Raw genomic sequence first — 23,076 nt, 5'->3', positions numbered from 1 at the left:
CCATTCTCCTATAGTTGGCTAGGTTGCTGGGGTCAGATGCTTGAGGGAAGAGTCACTTTTGCTGCTAATCTACTTTAGTGTAAATCAAAATCTGGTTTGGTCTGGTTGCTAGTTCAGGAAAGTTGGTGAGTTTGTTTTTCTTTATGTTAATGGACCAAATTTCTGAGGATTGGGCTTTGAAGCTGTTGGGTGTCTACTTTCTTACCTATGATGCTGTTCCGCTTGTCTCCCATTTACCCTTCTACCTTATTGTTTCTCCATCTCAGTTCTACTGTATACTCTGATCATTACAATAACCCTAACTTCTTACAGGGTTTTGCTATAAAATGTTCAGTTGGTATCTGAGATGTTTTTTAAGTGCTTCATAAGTTTCAGAGAGAGGTGAGAGTAAGGCCTCAAGCCAGATTTTCTCTGTGTTGTTGTTGGTTATATAATTAATAGTTGATGATTCCCAAAAAAGTGCCTTTGTTTGTAAAGCTTCTAAGAAGTTCCATATTTCAAGGTTCTATCTTTATATGTAGTGCTGGCTCATCTGGAGCTCACTGTGTAGACCAAGCCTTAACAGCAGTCCTTTTGGCCATACCTCACCCGCAAGTGTTGGGATTACCAAGTCTAGCATTCTTGGTGTTTCAAAGATTGCTTTGTTAGCTGAGAATGGTGTCACAGGCCTGTAATCTCAGCACTCAAGCACTCAGGCAGGACAGCCTGGTCTACAAAGCAAGTAGAAGACAGCTAGGACTACGCTGAGAAACTCTGGAAAAACGGGGTGGGGGAGGCGCGGGGGAAAGATTTGTTTTGTAATGTATATGCACCTTAGTATATATATGCCTACCATAATTGTGCAGGTGACTTCAGAGGCTGGAAGAGAGTATCAGATGCCCTGGAATTAAGGTTGTGGGCCTTCATGTGAGTGCTAGGAAGAGACTCCAATTCCTGGAAAAGAAACAGATGCTTGTAACTGTTGAATTACCTCTTCAGCCCTTCAATTGAAACATTCTCCATTCTCCATTTACAAGTTGTAGAACATATCTTTCATGAAAGTCTATTATCTGGGTTGCATATTTAAATACATTAAGCATACTTACTTTAGAGAATTTCCAGTACTCCTAATTAAAAAATTTTTTTATTTGAGCTAGCCAGGCACCATTGCCACATGCCTGTGATCCAGCACTTGGGAAGCAGAGGCAGGCAACCAGATTGGTCTACAAAGCGAGTCCAGGACAGCCAAAGCTACACAGAGGAACCTTGTCTAGAAAACAACAACAACAACAACAACAACAACAACAACAACAACAAAAAACACCCCACCACATGCACACTCAAAAATTTTTATTTGAGCCTCAGATCATCTGAATTAGAACAATTTACTTGATTTTTAAAAATAATCATATTTTTGTTGCCTGTTGCCAATGTGGAAGTCAGGGGACAATTTGTACCAATTGGTTCACTTCTTTTATTATGTGCGTCCTTAAGATCAAATTCAGGTTGTCTTGGCTTTATGACAACTCCTTTATCCATTGAACCATCTTGTTATCCCCTAGAATGTCCTTTCATCTGCTTATCTTTTGTTTGTTTGTTGTCAAATGATTTCAGAAATATTTCTAATATTGTTAAGAGTAGCAGCTTGTAAGGTGTGATATAGTGCATTGTAGTGTTGTTTAGAATAAACCCTATGGGCAGATGAAGTGAAGCCGTCCCTCTACTCAGAGCCAAGGAGGATGAGGCCGGAGAATCTCATAAGGTGATGTGGGTACCCTGTCTCAGCAACCAAACAAAGCTGGATGCATACCTTTAATCCCAGCACTCTGGGAAGCAGAGTCCAATTGATCTCTGTGAGTTTGAGGCAAACCTGGTCTATAAAGCAAGTCAGGGACAGCTAGGGCTACCCAGAGAAACCCTGTCATGGAAGAAAAGAAACAAAAAACCCAAATAGAACAAATGCTGTAGACAATTGAATGAATATGTGGTTCTAGTTCCAAATAGGTATTTACATTATGCCTTAATAGATTTGTATAGGATAAAAGCAGCTATGGGAGTCATTATGAATGTATTTATGATGTTATTGCCTTCATTGTGTCTTTTGAGTATGATACTGTAAGTGGTTAGAATATTTTTACAGTTATTCTGTTGCCAGTTAGGTTAGGGAAGAAATACAATACTTACGTTTGATTTTATATATTTATTTTTTTTTACAGGTTGGTCTTTGTATTTTTGTTTAATGCATTATATTTTATGAAATTTACATTTAGAAAATTAATCAAACCTTTAGTTTTAATTTTGCAGTTAGCAATTCTTTCTCTGTCTCCATACTCTATATAATATGACTGCTCACAGATTCCATATTAAGTCTACCAATGAAAATTGTTTGGACATTTTTATTCATAAGCTACTTTTTATCTTACTTATCTAGGTTCTTTAGTGCTGATTGCTAACCTCATCTATTGTTTTTCATGCAACAGTCGATTAAGTGATGTTCTCAAGAGAAAACGACTGCCAAAACGAGGGCCAAGAAGGCCAAAGTATTCACCTCCGAGAGATGATGACAAAGTAGACAATCAAGGTGAGTCCTTTGATGAACAACGATGGGGAGGTGGAAGAGAAAGGTGATAAAATAAGTTTCCTCATGATTTGGTGTTCTTAATTATTTCAATTCTAGATTAAGATTCAAAGTTTGTTGAAATGATTTGAATGCAGTTCTTTTGTCTTTATAGCTAAAAGCCCCACCACTACTCAGTCACCTAAATCTTCCTTTCTGGCAAGCTTGAATCCAAAAACATGGGGAAGGCTAAGTGCGCAGTCCAACAGCAACAACATCGAGCCAGCACGAACTGCAGGAGTTAGTGGTCTTGCCAGGGCAGCGTCAAAAGACACTATATCAAATAATAGGTAAAGTGTATGCTGGGATTCGGGGTGGGAAATCCTTCATCTGAAAGGTCTCAACATGATTATATTGACACATTCATCAAATGCTAGTGATACATGGACTTGGTTCAATTTCTTCTCAACTCAAGCATAAGGTAGATTCTTAAGAGGATTTATATAGCTTAGGTCTTTCCTATGGGCTCAATCTTTTTCTTATATGCCCCCCCCCCAAATATAACCGTTTGACATCTCTCTGCTTAGTCTGTTTGATGTGGAACCTTTTCCTGTATTGTTTTTTTGGTTTTTTGAGACAGGGTTTCTCTGTTATCTTGGCTGTCCTGGGCTCGCTCTGTAGACCAGGCTGGCCTCGAACTCACAGCAATCCACCTGCTTCTGCCTCCAGAGTGCTGGGATTACAGGCATGCGCCACCATGCCCAGCTGAACCATTTCCTGAATTGTGCTTGCATTTTCTGTTTATAATTAATGAAATTCTTCTGCCTACTTAGTGGAATTTGAAAATTTGTAGCTGAGAGCGGTTGCTGTTTTAAAAAGTACTTAGATCTCTGTCAGATAACTTTTTTCTTTTTCTTTTCTTTTCTTTTCTTTTTTTCCAAAGTTTTTTTGAGATAGGGTTTCTCTGTGTGGCCTTGGCTGTTCTGACAGAGATCTGCCTGCCTCTGCCTCCCTGAGTGCTGAGATTACAAGCGTGCACCACTGCAACCGGTAGATACTAATTTCTTATCGTCTGGAAATGCTTTTCTTGGGAAGGCACTGGATGGTGAAGTACCCATGTAGACTACTTCCTCTATAAATATATTTCACTTGTGGCATTTTATTTCAAAGATAACTTTTAATTTGAATTGGCTGCTGAATCTGAATTAGTTAAGAATTATTAAGCAAGCACTTTTTTAAAAAAGTTTATAATTTAAACAGCCTGGTCACATGCTTCTGGTGTACCTCATTTTTACCTCATCGCTTTAGGGAACAGTGATGGACAGTGTTCAATATAGCTGTCCTTTAGTTAATTATTATGTAAATTGGAATTGTGATGACCTGAAAATTATTCCAAGTACCTGCGCTATTCGATAGATACATCTTAGCTTGTTCCATAATGAAAGTGAATTTGCTTTATCATGATCATAGGCCAATGTTGTAAGTGTAGCTGTTTTAATCAAAGCTGTAATATTATTTCTTTTGTATATATGTATGTCTGTATATCTAAGTACTTGTGGAGGTCAGAAAAAAAATGTGTCTAAGTTGGTTCTCTGGGGGTTAAACCCAGGCCATTGTTACTAGCACCTTAACCTGCTAAAATATCTTACCAGTCCTTTTCAGTGTAGACTTCTGGCCTACACACAGACATTGTTTCTCTTCTTTCTTGTAGAGAAAAAATTAAAGGTTGGATTAAGGAGCAGGCACATAAATTTGTTGAGCGTTATTTTAGCTCTGAGAATATGGATGGAAGCAACCCTGCCTTGAATGTCCTTCAGAGACTTTGTGCTGCAACTGAACAACTCAACCTCCAGGTACTGTGGGTTTCCAGTGCGTCTTGTTTGCTGGGAGATCATTTGGGTGGTGTTTGTAGAAACATTGCTTTTTACAACTAATTTCTTTTCCTGTTTGTCCCCGACTGCGGTGGTTGCTACACATACTGGAAACCTTAAGTGCTTTCTGTTCTTTGTGATCCCTATTTCTTGAAAAATGACACAATTACTGAAATGCCACCCAAGAATATGTTTTCCTAAACTGTCATAACTGCCTCTGCCTTCAGACTCTGTATTTACTTGAAAAGGCTTGAGTCTTTCTTGTAACCTTCACCATTTCATTTGTTGTTTCTTTATGTAATTTGTTTAATTTTTGTTCTTGTTTTTCAATCTATATCATAAAAAATTTAAGTTTATTAACTAAATGCCACTTCATGGCTCAGCACTTATTTGTTTGGAGATGTCTATTAAATGAGCATGGGAAGAGAGGGAAAGGGGGAGGGGTAAGAGGGAGAGAGGTAGGAAGAAGAGAGGTAAGAGAAGATGTTTTGATCATTTTCTTTCCAAAAGAGCCTTAATCTAATTATAACAAGTTGTGCAAAGTCGCAGCATTCGTTATGACATGTTCATACATGTACATTTTGTACTTTCTCTTAAAATTCCATGGCCCTTCTTTGCTCCCCCTCTCTTTGTTCTCAAGTAGCTACTGTTCTCTGTTATTTTTGTTTTTAAATGTATTCTTCATAGTAGAAGTAGTGTGTCATTTTGTTTAGTGATTGATCCATTAATGACACAATTTCTTCCTTGTTAACTCATTCTGTATCGTATTTTATTACCCCTAAGTAGAAAACTACATTGGTTAGATGGAAAACTTTTCCTTGTGTTATGAACACCTGTATTTCATCATGAAATACTTCTTTGATGTTTCCTGAGTCTTGTTGGGGGTGATAATAAATGTTCTGCTTTGGACTAAATGATTAAAAAACTTTTCTCAGCATTTACCAGTTATGATTACATATCATTGACTATTAGTCTCACTAAGACTGGGAACAATACTGATCTCTGGGTATAAACAACTATTTAGAAGGTATTTTGACACTGGCCATTTAACAAAACAATGGTAGTAGGTTCCTTTCTAGGGCCTTTGTCCTATGTCAGCTTTTAACTAGGTGAATTTCCTCTTGTGGAGTGGGCTTCAGATCTAAGCAGAGAATTAGCCCAGTAACAGTCGAGCTACTGTCACACCAGTGGGTAGATCTTGTCTGCCTGCAGCTCATAGTGTTCATAGCTGGCCGGTGGCTTCCTTTCTTCCTTCCTTCCTTCCTTCCTTCCTTCCTCCTCCCTCCCTCCCTCCCTCCCGAAAAGGTGTTGAAAATATATTTTTATTTCTTTTTGTGAAATGTGAGTTGTACTGTTTAAATCATTATAGAATTCTATTCTTCTCCACTCTTTCAGGTGGACGGTGGAGCTGAGTGCCTTGTAGAAATCCGTAGCATAGTCTCAGAGTCAGATGTTTCATCATTTGAAATCCAACATAGTGGATTTGTGAAACAGCTGTTGCTGTACTTGACATCTAAAAGTGAAAAAGATGCTGTCAGCAGAGAGATCCGATTAAAACGATTCCTTCATGTCTTTTTTTCTTCTCCGGTAAGTTTATAATGGTGGTGTGTACTAATAGAAGCAGTGTTAGTAAGTGTGAGCATTTATTTCCCATAAAAGTGTACTGTGTGTTGCCAGCTAGATTCCTTTGACACTTACTGAGAAAGTCTTACTGTGTAGATGAGGCTGGGTTAGAGTTCATTAAGAGTATCCTTGCCTCTGCGTTTCACTCAGAGGCTAGGGTTAAAAGTATGAGTTACCATGTCTGGCTTTTAAGGTTTTTGTTGTTTTTTTTCAGACAGGGTTTCTCTGTGTAGCCTTGGCTGTCCTGGACTCGCTTTGTAGACCAGACTAGCCTTGAACTCACATCAATCTACCTGTCTCTCCCTCCTGAGTGCTGGGATTATAGGTGCGTGCCACCACGCCCAGCTTGCTTTTAAGGTTTGTATGTGTCATAAAGTAAATAGTAAAATGAAGCCACACATGAACCCCTTGATTGAGATCCCAGCACTTGGAGGATAAGGCAGGAAGATCAGATACACAATGAGTTCTAGACTAGCCTGGGTAGCACGAGACCCTGCCTAAAAAACAAAACAGAAATAGCCCTCTCCCAACTCCTAGTGACCTAAAGCCCACATCAACTTTGTCAGGCATTTTTCTCCCTTTGCAAGATAAGCCATTAATAGTAGTTTTACCTGTTAGTATTTATTAATATTTGTTTAGGTAATGATCAATACAGTACTGCTATGCTTAACCATCTGTATACTGTAGGGTACAAGGGCAGAGTCTATAGGCTAGCTCCCCCTTTTTCCTTTTGCCCCGAGTCTGTGAGAACAAGATCTAACTACTCCAGTACAGTAGATTAGACTGTTACAATTGTTATAGAGAAGGCATAACTTAGGAAGTTTTTTCTTTTTTTCATTATTGGTGTAATAGGCTTAATCATTACTAGTTATTAGCAAAACTGCTTAACCATGCCCCTTTTAAGTGTTCATAGGCATTTTTGAATACTGTTTATATTAATTTAACTTGTGTGCCTACCTAATTGCAGAAATGGTATTTATTGGAGACTGGGTTGGATGGTGTGGATTTTTTTGTTTGTTTGTTTGTTAAATCTTTATTATCATGTGCATGTGGGTGAAATGTGGTATTTTTATACCTTGCTTAAGACTGTTATGTATGTCCACAATTTGTTATTTGAATCTTAAGATTATGTCTGTGTCCACAGTCTGTTACCTGTTACTTTTCAAGTATTAATATCATCAGTCAAACCAGGCAAATTCAGTACACTTTGTAATACATAATGAATTTTCTTTTGTAGTAAAACATAGGTACGTTTAATAAAAGGCAAAGGAGAGATCATAAATAGCCTTATGCCTTTATGGATTAGTTTTTACCCACTTGTAACTGTTGTACCTCTGAGCCATTTGGATTCATGAATTTTGAAAAAGAATTGTGGCATGCGCATTAAAAAAAAAGTTTTTCTTTTCTTATAAGTAACTTGGGGCCCAGGTTAAAGATAGTTAAGTGGTTTAGCACACTGGCTTCTCTTTCAGAGGACCCAGGTTCAGTTCCCAATACCCTCAATCAGACATAGCGTGCAGACAAAACACCAATCAATGCACATAAATAAACAAAAAGAAGGAAAGACTTGGGAACATTGTCCTAATCAAGTCTGCCACAAAAGATTTTTTAAAAATTGATAGATAAATCTTCTTGAAATTGCTTATTAAAGTTTTTGCTGTGGAGTGTTGACTTTTCAAAAGGGCATATTTAATTGGTTTTTTGTTGTTGTTGTTGTTGTTTGTTTTAAATAACTCTAGCTTCCTGAAGAAGAGCCTGTTGGAAGAGTAGAACCAATGGGCCAGGCACCTCTGTTGGCACTAGTTCACAAGATGAACAACTGCCTCAGCCAGATGGAACAATTTCCAGTCAAGGTGCATGATTTCCCTAGTGGCAATGGGGCTGGAGGCAGGTAAGGACCATTGCCTGGGTATGTTCACTTGCCACCAGAATTGTTGAAGTTAAACATGGTTAAAAAAAAAAATCTGGTAAGGTCTTAGTCTTCTTGAGGAACATTGCTCTGTAATGACTGAAGCAATTTGTTGCAATGAGTCAAATGCATGTTATCTTTAAGATCATGCCATGTGTTTTATTTATTTTTGGTCTTTTGAGACAGTGGTTCTCTGTTGTAGCCCTGCCTGCCCTGGAAATCTGTAGATTAGTCTGTCCTGGAACTCAAGAGATCAGCCTGCCTCTGCCTCCCAACTGCTGGTATTAAAGGCGTGTGACAGCATGTTCAGCTCATACCATGTATTTTAACAACTAATATTTTTAAAGTAGGCAAATAAGTGGGTTGACAACATTCAAAACATTATTAGTTTTTCTAAATTGTTAAAATTTTATTATGTAATGGTTCTCTTTTTTTTAATGTGGGAAATAAAACATTCTGTGATTCAAGATATGATAAGTGGTTATAACCCTATTTTGATTTGCTTTAGCATGTAAATATTCATGTTCAAATCTGACTTTTAATTCACATTTTTATTATTACGATTTTAAGGTAAAGGTGCTATGTGTTCAGAAATCCTGTAAGCTTAGTGAAACATATTTATTGAAATAAGTTTAATTTTAAAATCTACGTTCTCATGTGTTTTAAAATCATTTTTAAAAATTTGAATCAAAACTATTTACATTCATGTAGATAAAGCTGTTCATCTTACTGTGGCTGAACTTGTTTACTTAGAAATTCTACTTGCTTTTACTTTAGATTTCACTTCCAAATAAAAACAACATAATAATACAAAAATAAAAACTAACCTTCAGTTTACTTTGCTACATCCTTTTAAGTGAAAAACTGTAAGGAGGAGGCAAAATGGCGTCTTGGAATTTAGAACTGGATTATTTGTGACTTAGAAACCATAAACCAAAACCAAAAAAGCCTGAGCCTTTCCACTTTTGTCCAAGCTTATATGGGCTATTCTTGCTTATTAATATTTGCATGCTTTATAGAGTTGTATAATAAATAGCTACATTCTAAGTTTGACTATATCTGACTTATCAGAACTTCTAACAGGAGGAAACATCAACTGATACAGCCATACATTTAAAAGTATTGTACAAAGTAAATTTGAATGTTATTTAGTCAGTCAGTTGTTTATTTATTTTGTTTTTTCGACACAATTTCTCTGTGTATCCTGGCTGACCTGGGCTCAGTCACTTTGTAGAAATACCAGCCTGGCTTTGAACTCACAGAGATCGCCTGCTTCTGACTCCAGAGTGCTGGGATTAAAGTAATTTTTATTTTTATATTACTATTTTATATTTTTTATTTTTACAAGCGAAAAAATAGAAGATTTATTCCCCCTTGGTCTTTGACTAGCATTTAGTAGGAAAGGACAGAATACTGCAGGAGTGAGTGTGCTCAGCTAGTTGAAGAGTTCTTATTTCCAGAGCAATAATCCAGTAGGCATAGCATTTCACTGAAGTCAGTATTCGTGACACCATTGATCACATGAGTTCACAGTGGCTAGAGAACATGTTCATTCTATCCTTTCATTTGCATGAGAACCGAATTTGATTTGCTGCAAATCTTGAAGTACTTTGTACCTGTACCGTAAGAAAATGTAGTTTGGTTTTTAAAAAACTCTTTAGTTAAACTAATATATGTTGATTATGAAAATAATAGAATAACCCTTTTTCACAAATTATCTTGAGCTTTTCTCTCAACAGAGGATCACAAGCTTTAAAATTTTTCAACACACATCAGTTAAAATGTCAATTACAAAGACACCCAGACTGTGCAAATGTGAAGCAGTGGAAAGGCGGGCCTGTCAAGATTGATCCCCTGGCCTTGGTGCAAGCTATTGAGAGATACCTTGTGGTTAGAGGTATTTTCTGTATGTGTACTTTACTTCTGTGTTTATGACGTCAGTCTTAAAGGCTATTTCCTGTTTCCCTGTGTTTTGCTGTTCTTGATAAAGACTCCTTCCTGTTCAGGAACCTTTGCTTCTACTGGAAATAAATAGACATATGTTGAACTTGCTATGTAGGCTTCACAATTTTGTATTTTCATATAGGTCAGAATGTGGTAGCAACTTTTTAAAGAAATACTGGTTTAGTCAGTATATGTATTCATAGTTACCAATCTTTTTTTTGGTACTCAGGGTATGGAAGAGTAAGAGAAGATGATGAAGATAGTGATGATGATGGATCAGATGAGGAAATAGATGAGTCTCTGGTAAGGTTCTTTTCATACCATGTTATAGTGTACACTGATCAAGCCTTATCTATGATTTAGCTTTTCAGGATTCACATGGTCCCTTACCAACCATTGTTGGAAAAATTACACAATGAGTAATTAATATGTTGTAGCATTTAACTTATTTTTTATAATTTTGTTAGTTATTTCTTCATCTGTTTATAAACTAAAAATTCCCATAATTGTGTGTAAAGAAAATAGACTAATAAAGGTTGAGTACCCCAAATTAAATATCTAATATGAAGTCTCCAACAGGATTCTGTATGTGGAAATTTGCCTGTATATGGTCAGTTGTAGAAAAAAATGAGTTACACTAACTGTACCAACGTTCAATTGTCTCCAAAGCTGTGTGTATGAAGTGTGAATAGTCTAGTCTAGACTTGGGTTCCATCTCTCTGTACATGCACATATCCCCATACTCCAGACAAAACAAGTCTAATCTCTGAACACTTCTTCTGTCTTAAAGCATTTCAGGTCGGTGATGCTCAGAATATATAGAGGTCGGGAGTGTTTGTAGTTTAAACATGTGCCATTGGTCCTGGCTTGTTGCCCTAGCAGATAAATCTCAACTAATATACAGATGTCAGTACTTGGGCTTATATCGACTTTTCTTTGCTTTATTCAGGCTGCTCAATTTTTAAATTCAGGAAATGTAAGGCACAGGCTACAGTTTTATATTGGAGAGCATTTACTACCATATAACATGACTGTGTATCAGGCAGTGCGGCAGTTCAGTGTACAGGCTGAAGATGAAAGAGAATCTACTGATGATGAGAGCAATCCCCTGGGAAGAGCTGGTATTTGGACAAAGACTCATACAATATGGCAAGTCTGAACTGGTTTTTCTTGGTAGTATGTGATCTTTGTTTTAGAATTCACATTAAATTCATGGCCCAATTCTGTGAGGAGAAAAAGAACCTAAATCCTACACTTTAACTGAAAAGCCTTTCGGATATTTAATGATACACAATATGTATATGAGCACTACTTCCTCACACTGTCTGCTAGAAAGCATGTTTATAGGCAGCAATCTGCCATTTTTGATTCATTTCAGACCTTTTGATGGAGTTGGGCTTGGTAGCTCTGAGTCCTATGGCATGTGAATGCAGCTTCTTCAGCTGCCTTTAGTGTCTGCCACTTAGAGAAGAGAATCTTCTCCCAAAGTAATGTCTTCCTGGGAACACTTTACTTGCTCACTTACAGATTATTTTATTTTAGGATGATAAAGCCATAGTAATTCTCTGAATCCAAGTAGGAAAAGAGTTCAGAGAACTTTTAGGAATTCTGTATGATTTCTCTGACTTAGACATTATTAGCATTGTTAAATAATTTCCACTTTTAAAATCAGGATTTGATTTTCATACTGTCTTATTCCCTTAGGTACAAACCTGTGAGAGAGGATGAAGAAAGTAGTAAAGATTGTGTTGGTGGCAAAAGGGGGAGAGCCCAAACAGCCCCAACAAAAACTTCCCCCAGGAATGCAAAGAAGCATGATGAGTTATGGCATGGTAAGGGAGCTGACTGTCATCAGGCCCTGCCTTTCTTCATTTCTGCTTTTAAAAACTGATTGAGAGTTCCAAAAAGCTTTGGGTATAATAAAAAAATAAATTACTATAATGTAATTAGTTACTTTTAGTTAAAATTTTGAATTTAATGTCCACAAAACAAGAATTAATGTATTTTTTAAATTAATTTTAAATTACATTAAATTTAAAATAATTTAGGTAATTCTTTTTTCTAATTCTTTAAGAATTCAGGGCTTCATGTAGGGTTAGATATGTTCATTCACTAAAGAAGAGAGTGCTGAGGCTGTGTCTGGTCACCAACAGATTAGTCCTTAACTTCACAGGACAGCTACAGGTTGACTTGAATATACCGGAAGCAAATGCAAAGGAGTTAGTTATTTCTCTCCTGTGTGTTCAGGAGACGTGAACATTTTATATGCCTGAGTTGTTAATGTCACAAAGGTAAAAGGGAAGAAATGTCTATATTTAATACTATTGAAATACTAAGAAGGTACTAAACACAACAGCTTCACAGGGATATGGAGTTTTTAAGCTATTGTTACTTTGTTCAGAATTGGAACTTTCTTTATCCTCTAGATGGAGTGTGTCCGTCAGTATCAAATCCTTTAGAAGTTTACCTCATTCCCACACCACCTGAAAATATCACCTTTGAAGACCCATCCTTAGATGTAATCCTCCTTTTAAGAGTTTTACATGCCATCAGTCGATACTGGTATTACTTGTATGATGTGAGTAATGTCTCCTTATGAAATCATATCTTATCTTACAGTTTTCTGTTTAGTAAATGAATGTGCTATCACACCAGAAATAGGAACAATGATTCACTAAATGTAAACAGTGAATTTATCCGTCTAACTTAATATTCTTCGATTAAGTTTTTTTTTTTTTTTAAAGAAATAACCAAAACATTTTGCACTAGTTCAGATTTCTATTGCTGTGTTTAAATACTATGACCAAAAGCAAGTTGGGAAGATAGTAGTTTATTTGGCTTATATTTCTACATCCGTCTCTATAATCTATGGAAGTACAGGCAGGGACGGGGCAAGGCAGGAACCTGGAGGAGGCAGCAGCTGATAAAAAGGCCGTGGAGGGGTCCTATTTACTGGCTTGTTCAGCCTGCTTTCTTAGCCCAGGGGTGGCCAAACTCAAAATGGGCTGGCGTCCCCCACATCATTCACTAGTTAAGAAATGTCCTACAGGCTTTCCTGAAGCCCAGTCTTAAGGAGGCATTTTCTTAACTGTAGCTCCCTTCTTTCTGATGAGTATAGCTTATGTCTGGTTGACAGAAAACTAGCCAGCGCAACTAATCTATGTCAACTTGACACACAAGCATATCACTATTAAACCACAGCCCTTTTTTATTTTTATCATGTCCAAGATTATATTAACACCATAATATAAACATAAGTAACTTTTAAAAGTCCTGCAGTCTTTATAAATTCAAATACATTAAGTGTTCTTTTTTTTTTTTTTTTTAAATGCTGAGTGTGGTGCCACACACCTTTAATCCTAGTACTCCAGAGGCAGAGGCAGGTAGATCTCTGAGTTCAAGGCCAGCCTGATCTACAAAGTGAGTTCCAGAACATCCAAGGCTACACAGAGAAAGAAACCCTGTCTTGAATGAACACACACATACACACACACCAAAAAGAAAAAAAGGAAAGTATGAGTACCTGTAAAAAGCAAATTAATTCCCTCAAGAGGGAAGAACCAAGTCACAGACAGTCACAATCTGAACAAAGCAAAGCCAAACTCCCACAGTGTAAATAATTCAATGTCCGATATCTGTGATTCAATCGATCTTTTGGGTTCCTCCGAGGGACTTGGGTCATGTCTTGGGTTCCTCTGCAGGACACATTGCTTGTCTTCACTTGCTCCGTTCCACTGCTGCTGCTATGCTGGCTGCTTGCTCATGGTACTGGCATCTTCAAAATGCTAGGGTCTTCTGTAACTGGGATGTGCTTTCCCAAACAGCCTCTCCTGGGCTCTCTTCAGCCACACAGTGCCAAGCCTCAGCTGTTCTTCATGGCTCCTTCATGCCTTCAAAACCAGAACCATGTGGTTGACTAACAAGTTCAGCTGCCAGCTCAGGGTCTTGGTCCTGTCTGGGGCACAGCTGCTTTGTGCTTACGCTGAGAACACTTGCCAGAAGATCTCACCTCAGTGTTTCTAGTTTTCCTAATCCCCACTAATTTCTCAGCTCAGTTGCCCCACTAACAAGAATTTCACTCGAGTGGTACTGGTGTCTTGTAAGTTACAGCTGAGTCTTGAGCCCTAGCTGGCAAGAGCCGTAGGTTCTTAATTCAGATTATGCAATGGCCCTGATAGAGTCTCTCAAAACTTCCCTCTGAAACTTCACAAGCTAGGTATCCATCCTCCGAATCTCTCAACGTTCTTATCTTCCACACTCCCGCAGCTCAGCTCACCAAGACTTGAATGCTCAGTGGCTTTCCCAACCCAAAGTTTAAAGGTTCTTCTACAATCTCCTCAAAGACAACATGGTCAGTGTCTGTCACAGCAGTACCTCAAAATCCTGTTACCAATTTCTGTCCTAGTTGTAGTTTCTGTTGCTATGATGAAGACCATGACCAAAAGCAAGTTGAGGTTCCCTCCTCTCAGATGACTGTAGCTTGTGTCAAGTTGACATAAAGCCAGGCACCACATGTTTCTTTGTGTAATGATTTATATAGAGAAAACAGTTGAATACCTCATTCTTACATAGTGTGGGGAAGAGTGAAGGGAAAACAGCTTCATGAGGTTGGGATGAAGAAATTTTCAGATAATAGGAACACCATTGAAGAGTTGGTTATTGAATGTTTAAAACAAAACAAAAAAACCCAAGTGAAATCTATAGACAAAGCTATTTGGATATAGGAAGAGATTTTGAACTTTTAAAATTTTATTTTACAGAATGCGATGTGTAAGGAGATTATTCCAACTAGTGAATTTATTAACAGTAAATTAACAGCAAAAGCAAATAGGCAGCTTCAAGATCCTCTAGTAATCATGACAGGAAACATCCCAACATGGCTCACTGAGCTAGGAAAAACCTGGTAAGACAGCCCTTTGGTAAACTTGTAAATATTTGTGTTGGTCTTTATTTGATTTGTGATAGAAACGTTGTAGTTGACTTGTTCAGCTCTTTACAGTATTGTAATATTTGTTGTATACTTGGCAAACCCAGTGAAGGATATTTGTCTGAGGGTAGTAAAATTTTTGCCTTCATAAAAATGGTACTGTAGAGGTGTGATTACTAAGTTTCTTGAGCCTTTCTTGAACCAATTACTGTAGACCTATAAAGGTAAAATCAAGTTAGAAATTGAATTTTTCACATGGACTCACCCACCATATCTATGTGCTGTCATTTGTACCTGAGGTTCAGGTTGAAATTTCAGATGCTTTTCTCAAAAAGGAAAAGAAAAAATCGAATTCTTAAAGACACTGTAGGAAATGTCTTAGCTGTACGAATCATTCTTGGCAATGACTCTCCAGTGCTAAGCCTATGATGAAGATCATGAAAAAGTAAAGCCATAAGCTTTTGTATGTGGAATTTGAGCAAGAGCCCAGTGCGATGTTGCTATGATGCACCCCATGAGAGATTTTAGGACCGTTCAGAATACTAGGAGTTTAAAGCAGATCTGGGCAGCATAGTAAAACTCCGTGGCAACAAAACTGGTACAAGCTGAAAAAAAGGCCAACTTACTTACTATTTGTTTGTTTCCTTCCATCAGCTCACTCACTTATTCATTCATTCATTCACTTATTCACCCATTTACTCGTTTGTTGATGACAGAGTCCCTCTATGTAGTCCTGGACACCCATTTATTTATTTACTTATTCATTTTTATTTACTTATTCTTTCATTTATTTATCAGTTTGTTTGTTTAATTAATGTGTTAGGGTCCTTCTATACAGTCCTGGCTGACCTGGAGCTTCCTCTGTAGACCAGACTATGTCTGAACTCACAGAGATCCTCCTGTCTCTGCCTCCCGAATGCTGGGATTAAAGGTGTATGTCATCACTATATTATATCAGAAGCTGTTTCTAATACAGATTTTGATGTTTTTTAAATGTCTTCTGATGCTTACCTGGATGGTAAATTTGTATTTTATCTTTTATAGCCCATTTTTCTTTCCTTTTGATACCCGACAAATGCTTTTTTATGTAACTGCGTTTGATCGGGACCGGGCAATGCAAAGATTACTTGATACCAACCCAGAAATCAACCAGTCTGATTCACAAGACAGCAGAGTTGCACCAAGATTGGATAGAAAAAAAGTAAGTATTTCCCAAGAGATTTATGTTGCGCTTTTCAAATTAAAGGCAGGACCTAAATGCTGGATCCAATTATGCCTGTAGAGTCACAGCCTTTAATTGATCCTTTTACTTTGTGTGCCTTAGTGTGTTTATGCATGTGGCCAGAAGAAAAGGTATTAGCTCTTCTTCATCTGGAGGTTGTGAGCTTCCTGGGAACCAAGGAGTAAGCACTTATTTTTGAGTCCTATCATTCAATCTTTTTAAAAATCATCCATGAGTTTGTTTGTTTTCCCTTTAGATTCTTTAAACTGTATGGTCTATTTTTTGGGGTGTGGTGTGGTCTTGTTCCTGAAATAATATTCATTTGATTACCATGATGCTTACTGCCACACCTTAATTCCTTTGCATATTGGAAAATTGTCAAATTATAGCTTCTCATTTGAAATACAGTATTTGATGAATTTTAGTCTCTTAGCTTGTCAGCCCATTTGGAAAAAAGTGAAACAAAATTCCTAATATATTTTGAGTCTGTCCCAGTCACCTACAGTGTTGTTGACTTCATCTTCTGTGCTTCTAATTTTGGCTAGCAGTTGTACCTGAGCCATTTCCTTGTGAGACCAATCCCAGCCTTTTACCTCCACTGGAGTGTGTGTGCTCCCTGTTGTTGGATGTTTTGTTTTTTGTGGGTGGTTTTTTGAGACCCTGTTGTTTGGTGTTTTGGTTTTTTGTGGGTGCTTTTGGTGGTTTTTTGAGAAAGGGTTTCCTATGTACTCCTGGCTGTTCTGGAACTCAGTCTGTATACTATGCGTGTCTCCAACTGAGAGATCTGCCTGCCTTTGAGTGCTGGGATTAAAGGTTGCCCCACCACTGCCTGATGACCTGGTGTGTGTGTGTGTGTGTGTGTGTGTGTGTGTGTGTGTGTGTGTGTGTGTGTGTGTGTGTTTTGGTGTTTCGGTTTTCTCTCCTCCCCATTACTTTCCTGTGGTATCTTCCAAGTTTTTAATCTCTTGAGGATTCCATCAACAACAGTGTTGCCATGTTTGGAAATGACAGTACCTTTATCATCCTTAATCTCAATAGGATGTAACTGTAGCAAGGATGCTTCAGAGCCTGCAGGTTTCTTCCCTGCATCTTCACAACTCAACTGTTATCATGAGTCTTACTGGGATAACTTACAGGAACAGAAATTACTCAAAGATAGGGTTGGAGAGATGACTCAGCGGTTAAGAACATTGGCTTATTTCCCAGCACTTGCATGGCGGCTTACAACTGTCTGTGGCTCCAATTTCAGGTTATCTAGCACCTTCACAGACATAGTGCAGGCAAAACACCAATGCACATAAAATTCAAATAAACAAATCTTAAAAAGAAAAGAAATTACTTAAAGACAGCTGCTCACCAAATCCTACCCTAGCATGGGTGACAAAATCTGGGTACCTGGAGCTTACTGTTCAGCCTACAGGCAGCTCAACAAGTAAAAAGTGTCCTCTCCAGGTGCTTCTGTTGGTTTAAACCAGGCAGCTCAGCTGGTTTCTGCTTCTTCTAGGCAGATCTGGTCTCAAGAGTCCTCTGCAGCTGTTTTCCTCTGAGAGTCTTATTTGCAGCCCAGCTTTTCTGAGTCTTGGCAGCTTTTGTTCATCCCTGAGTCATCTGTGCAGCTCAGCTTTACTTCTCCTGAGAGAGACTCTCAGCTTTTCTCGTTTACTCTGGCTTGAAGGTTGTTAGTGAATCTGGTCAATTTCAGGGACTTGTTAATTCTTTTACAGTGCTGCTACTTTAGCCTTTCCAGGGATGTCCTTAAAACAGTTAAAGTATTGTTTTGCATTGATTTGTACGTACTTCCTGTCAATTAAGTGGAGTTTTATTTCCTCACATCTCTTTCCTTTGTTAGCGCACTGTGAACAGAGAGGAACTGCTCAAACAAGCTGAGTCTGTGATGCAGGACCTTGGTAGCTCACGGGCCATGTTAGAAATCCAATATGAAAATGAGGTGAGTTTTGGACTCCATGATGGTGTCTTAACTGCTCTTGATAAAATGTCATTTGTGTGTGTTAGTACTATGAAATTCTGAAAGGCAGTTGGGAAATTTAGCTTAAAACAAAGATTTGATCTACTTCCTCTTTAATGATATGTTTTAAGTTCTTCATTTTTCAGGGGTTTAAATGCAAAATAAGAAACAGGATTTTTTGGCATAATTATGAGCATCCTTATATAATGTTCATGAAGCTAAAGGACTTTCTAAGAATCAGTAACTCAAACACTTGGACTGCTTTTTCAGAATGGAGTTTATTGATAGAGAAAAGTTGTACACTGTAAAACCTTTTCCTAAGAGTTGGTACACACACATACACTCCCGAGAGTGAGAGAGAGAGAGAGAGAGAGAGAGAGAGAGAGAGAGAGAGTGTGTGTGTGTGTGTGTGTGTGTCTGGAGCCACCTCTACCACAGCAAATGGAAACCATTTATCTCTGTAAAGACTACCCTGGCAGCCATGGGTCTAGCTTCCTATGTTGTTGTTTTTTATTTTTACAAGCTCATAAATAAATGCATTCATGCAATTTTATTTCACAGATGGCTTAATAATATGTGTCAATCTCTAATTGGGGGGGGGTATTTGCATTCTTTTCTGTTTTTGACTTAGTGACATTGCTATAACATTTGTGCCCAAGTCTTTCTGTAATACACATATTGTGCTTCTCTTGATTAAATATCTCGATTCTAAGTCATTTGTTAAGATACTTTAATGTTAAGAAATATTATACTTTACATCAGTGATGGGTCCAGTTGTTTCTGGTTTTGTTTTTTGTTTCCCAGTAACCTCTTACTCTGTACTAGGTGTTACTAGGTTTTTAAAATCTTGGTATGATTTGGACTAGCATTTCCTTGTATTGAAAACATGGACCATTTCTGCATTGGAGAAGGTGCTGAGACTGTTCCCTACTTCTCAGTTTAATTTTGCTTTGTTACTGAATTAAAACTTGTCTTGCTTGTATTTATCTCTTATAAATGCCTTGCCATTTCCTTCCAGTTTATCATTTCTCTAGTCTGTAATTTTTTGTTTCGTGCATCTACATTGTAAGATTTCCCATGAATGACGTCTCAGATTAAAATCCTATATTTTATTGTAGCTCATATTCAACGATCATTTCACATTAATTTTTATATGTAGAATTAAGCAATTGATTCCCTCATTTTGTTTTTGAAATTAGCCTTGAACTTAGTGTTTTCTGCCTCAGCCTCCTAAATTCTGCTATCACAGCCTTTTGGCACAACACCTTACTTTATTTTAATTTTATTATTGTCTGTGGGTATGTGGGCGTGTGTGTGAGGACATGTGTCACGGTGTATACGTGAGGGTCAGAGGATATCTTTGTGGAGTCAGTCCTCTCCTTCCATCATACACGGTCTGAGGATTACAACTGAGCCATCTCACTGTTCACAGATAAAATCGTACTGGAACATTGCTGTGCTCATTGTTGCTTTCATGTCTCAAAGGCACAATACAGTGGTTATGGTAGAGTCCATAAGATCCAGTACATACTGGAAATATTTCCAAAGTTTGAGGCCAAAATAACCTCAGATGATTCATAATCAAGTTTTTGAAGATCCTACAAAACAAGATTATACTTTCAAAAAGCAGTAACAAGTCTAAATAAAGGAAGAATATTATTTTCAAAGCCATGATAACAAAAGACAAATAACGGGAGAGAAATTTTAACAAAATACACGCAATTGAGTGAATTAAAGCATCAAAGAAGAACTCTACCATGCTTAATGGTAGAATACAGTGCATATATTCAACCTTTTCCAAAGTGAGCAAAACTGTATAGACACTGATTCCAAACTTTACATGGACATGCTATTTAACAAAGACTAAGAGATGCATGACATTGACATTTCTGGAATCTGACAAAAGTTCAGTGCCTGCCCAGGTTATATAATGAAGCACTGTTTCAAAACCACAAGACATTATGATTAAATGAAACTGTGGGCTGGTGTGGCACACGCCTGTAAACCCAGAACTCAGGGAGGCAGAGGCAGGCAGATCTTTTTCAATTTGAGGCCAGCCTGGTATACAAAGTGAGTTCAGGTCAGCCAAGGCTACACAGAGCAACTCTGTCAAAAAATGAAAGAAAGAAAGAAAGAAAGAAAGAAAGAAAGAAAGAAAGAAAGAAAGAAAGAAAGAAAGAAAAGAAGACCATAACAATTGTGATAAAGAAAAGGAAGGTTAGAAGACCCACACTACCTCTTACAGGATTGGGGTAACAAGAATAAATGAAGTATCTAGACCCCAAAATGTTAGTCATTTTAATTCTGAAAAATACCAAGGTAGTACAGTAAGAAAAAAGAACTTTTTCAAGATACGGTGCTGGGGAAATGAAAAGTAGCCTGGGTAAGAGATTAAGTAAAAACATTTACGTTTGAGTTCTGAAGGTACAACTACATGACTCCACAGGTAAAGAGTAAGGTACTTGCTGTGCAAGCCTGACAGCCTGAGCATAATCCTCTGACCCCCATATGTGCATCTTGCCACAGCACACACCTGCATTTGAACACACACATTATTCTTTTCAAGTACCAGGGCCATCTTAAGCTACAGATTGGACCCTCATTCAGAAACAGTTCCTGTCACCCAAACCTGAAGGTTGTTTTTATTCATCTTGGAATACTATTGCAAAATGTGTTCTAGTCATTTAACGATCATTCTTCGTTTTCATACATTAAAAGCAGGCAGGGAGTTAGCTGAGGAGGATGGCCCAGTCTAGTTCTAGCTCCTAGACGATGTTGTAGATGGTTCTGTCATCTGTGACTGAGAATGTTTTACTTTTCTTTTAGGCCTTTTTTTTTTTTAAAGCTTCTTTTCAGATGTTTTTCATCAGGCAAAAAGGGCAGTGTGCCAAAAGATTCAATTAATGCTTTTCTAGGTAAAGACAAAGATTGTTGATTTTTAACTTACTGCCTCTCCACTGCTTTGCCCCTATTTTCTCGTGTGAAAATGTGGGTAGTAGAAATATAACCTCAGAGTTGTAGCTAAGTGCCTATGTGCGAAGAGTTCAAATACTGTATGCTATACTGTACGTGCACTATAAATTTAGTAGTTTTGTTTACAGTATTACCGATAGCCATTTGATATAATTGTAGCCATTGCTTTGATTTTTTTATTAATTTTTGTAAACATAATCTTATAAAAAAAAACTTATCTTGAAAAGTGCTAAGGGCCTTCAGTCACCAGAATAAACATGGAGATGTTGTGTCCTAAGAAGTGTATTATGTGGCAGTGATCAACTTATAGCAGAACTGTCATATTCTTACAGGTCAGTTGGATTTCCTAAGGCAAAGGCACAAAAGGATATGGCAAGGAATTGGTATAGGTGGCCTGTGAAGGAGGTATTCAGATGGGGAATTAAGCTTTGCCAAGACAAGAATGCTTAGTAGGAAGGAGAGAGGGATACTTAGAAGACAATTCTCCTGCAGATTGGGACTTAAACTAAAGGATTATGGCTTGGTGATAAGTGATAAAAGCTAATGCTTTATGAAAGTTTTGGGGACAGGAGATGGAAAAGAGGAGAGGGGTGGCAATGATTTTAGAAGCTCTTTATTTAGTACTGGTTTCATTTTTTTTTTTTTTAATCTCCCCCAATCACAGGATCACTCAGATTCTTTCTTTTTTCTTCCTTCCTTCCTTTTTATTTATATTTTGGTTTTTCAAGATAGAGCTCTTTATTTAGTACTGGTTTCTTTCTTTTTTTTTTTTTTTAAATCTCCCCCAATCACAGGATCACTCAGATTCTTTCTCCCTCCCTCCCTCCCTCCCTCCCTTCCTTCCTTCCTTCCTTCCTTCCTATTTATATTTTGGTTTTTCAAGATAGAGTGTCTCCATGTAACAGCTCTAGCTGTCCTGGACTCACTCTGTAGACCAGGCTGGTCTTGAACTCACAAAGATCTGCCTCCCTCTGCTTCCTGAGTGCTGGGATTAAAGCCACCATGCCTGGCTAGATGTCTCATTTGTAAGAAATTAGAAATCTCACCTAGGGCTGGTGAGATGGCTCAGTGGCACCAAGCCTGATTACCCGAGTTTGACCCCTGGAACTCAGATATGATGGAAAGAGAAATGTCTAATACAATTTTTTTTTGAAACCTGAACACTTGGGTCACACATATATGTGAGTATGCATACATGTGCCCATAGTTGGCATGAACTAAACAATTTTAATTGAGACTTGTATGTGTTCAGAACAGTTTTTCACCAATACTGACTCTGCTTAGGGTGAAGGTTTGAACTGCTATTGCAGAAACCAGTTATTTATCTTTTTCATTGAGTCTTTGTTAATTCTGAAAAAGGTTCTGGCATCCAACTTCATTGGGGAAATGTGTCTACTGCATGTTGTTGCTACATGCCTAGCAAGCTAAAATATATAAAACACTTAGAACATTTCCTAGTATATAAAACACACTGGTTTGTATCAACTTTGGGGTAAAAAGACTATATTAATCCAAGTTGTTGTTTTCATTGTTGGTATTGTCCTGCATTTTATATTTGTTTATTTCAGACAGTTTCCAATTCTGTTTTTTTTTTAGAATAGTAGAGTGTTGAGGCAGGATACCCATGACCAACCCCAGGAGGGAGTTGTGTTCACTTTGGTGGGTGTGGCATAGGCTTTCAGTAATTCCTGTGGAATTGAACACTTTTAAGTTAAATCCACTTTAGTTTTAGAAACATCTGTTTTTAAGAGAAAGTAATAAGATTTGCACTCATTTGGGGGTAATTTTATAAAAGAGCAATGGCTATGGAGCACCACCTTGTGGACAGCATGTGATACTACATGTCTAATAATTTCTCCCCTTTCCTTCAGTGGATGGAAATTAATGAAGAGGAAAATAAACAAGTTCCCTACCATTGAGGTTTTCTTTAGTTTTAGAAGGTTGACACATTTGTTAACACAGAGACACATACACACACACAAATACACCACCACCACCACCCATGTTAAAACTGTATGGTGAGAAAAGATTAAAGAAGATAGAGCAGTAGGAGTCAAGGTCAGTGTGATACTGCAATTAGGGATCATACAGGATGCCAGGCTGGC

At 37.7% G+C, this 23,076-nt stretch overlaps 1 protein-coding gene across 19 annotated transcripts in view; it reads left to right on the top strand.

Annotated features, from left to right (window-relative positions):
- Window positions 1-23,076, top strand: part of TRIP12 (thyroid hormone receptor interactor 12) — a 122,082-nt gene that overhangs the window by 86,122 nt on the left and 12,884 nt on the right. For 14 of the 19 annotated variants that reach the window (XM_084779152.1, XM_084779154.1, XM_084779150.1 and 11 more), the window contains 13 exons: window positions 2,460-2,560; window positions 2,712-2,886; window positions 4,248-4,389; window positions 5,803-5,994; window positions 7,770-7,921; window positions 9,664-9,836; window positions 10,113-10,186; window positions 10,833-11,032; window positions 11,588-11,715; window positions 12,310-12,461; window positions 14,644-14,786; window positions 15,855-16,011; window positions 17,882-17,980. In XM_084779152.1, coding sequence (XP_084635278.1) covers window positions 2,460-2,560; window positions 2,712-2,886; window positions 4,248-4,389; window positions 5,803-5,994; window positions 7,770-7,921; window positions 9,664-9,836; window positions 10,113-10,186; window positions 10,833-11,032; window positions 11,588-11,715; window positions 12,310-12,461; window positions 14,644-14,786; window positions 15,855-16,011; window positions 17,882-17,980 — 1,888 coding nt within the window. The remainder of the gene's footprint in view (window positions 1-2,459; window positions 2,561-2,711; window positions 2,887-4,247; window positions 4,390-5,802; window positions 5,995-7,769; window positions 7,922-9,663; window positions 9,837-10,112; window positions 10,187-10,832; window positions 11,033-11,587; window positions 11,716-12,309; window positions 12,462-14,643; window positions 14,787-15,854; window positions 16,012-17,881; window positions 17,981-23,076) is intronic. The other 5 variants (XM_084779156.1, XM_084779148.1, XM_084779147.1 and 2 more) reach the window with 1 other exon arrangement.

The sequence above is a fragment of the Acomys minous genome (assembly GCF_964271855.1).
Source record: "Acomys minous genome assembly, chromosome: 4".
Lineage (NCBI taxonomy): Eukaryota > Metazoa > Chordata > Mammalia > Rodentia > Muridae > Acomys > Acomys minous.
The sequence above is the reverse complement of the archived record's forward strand: the minus strand, read 5'-3'. Positions and strand labels throughout refer to the sequence as shown.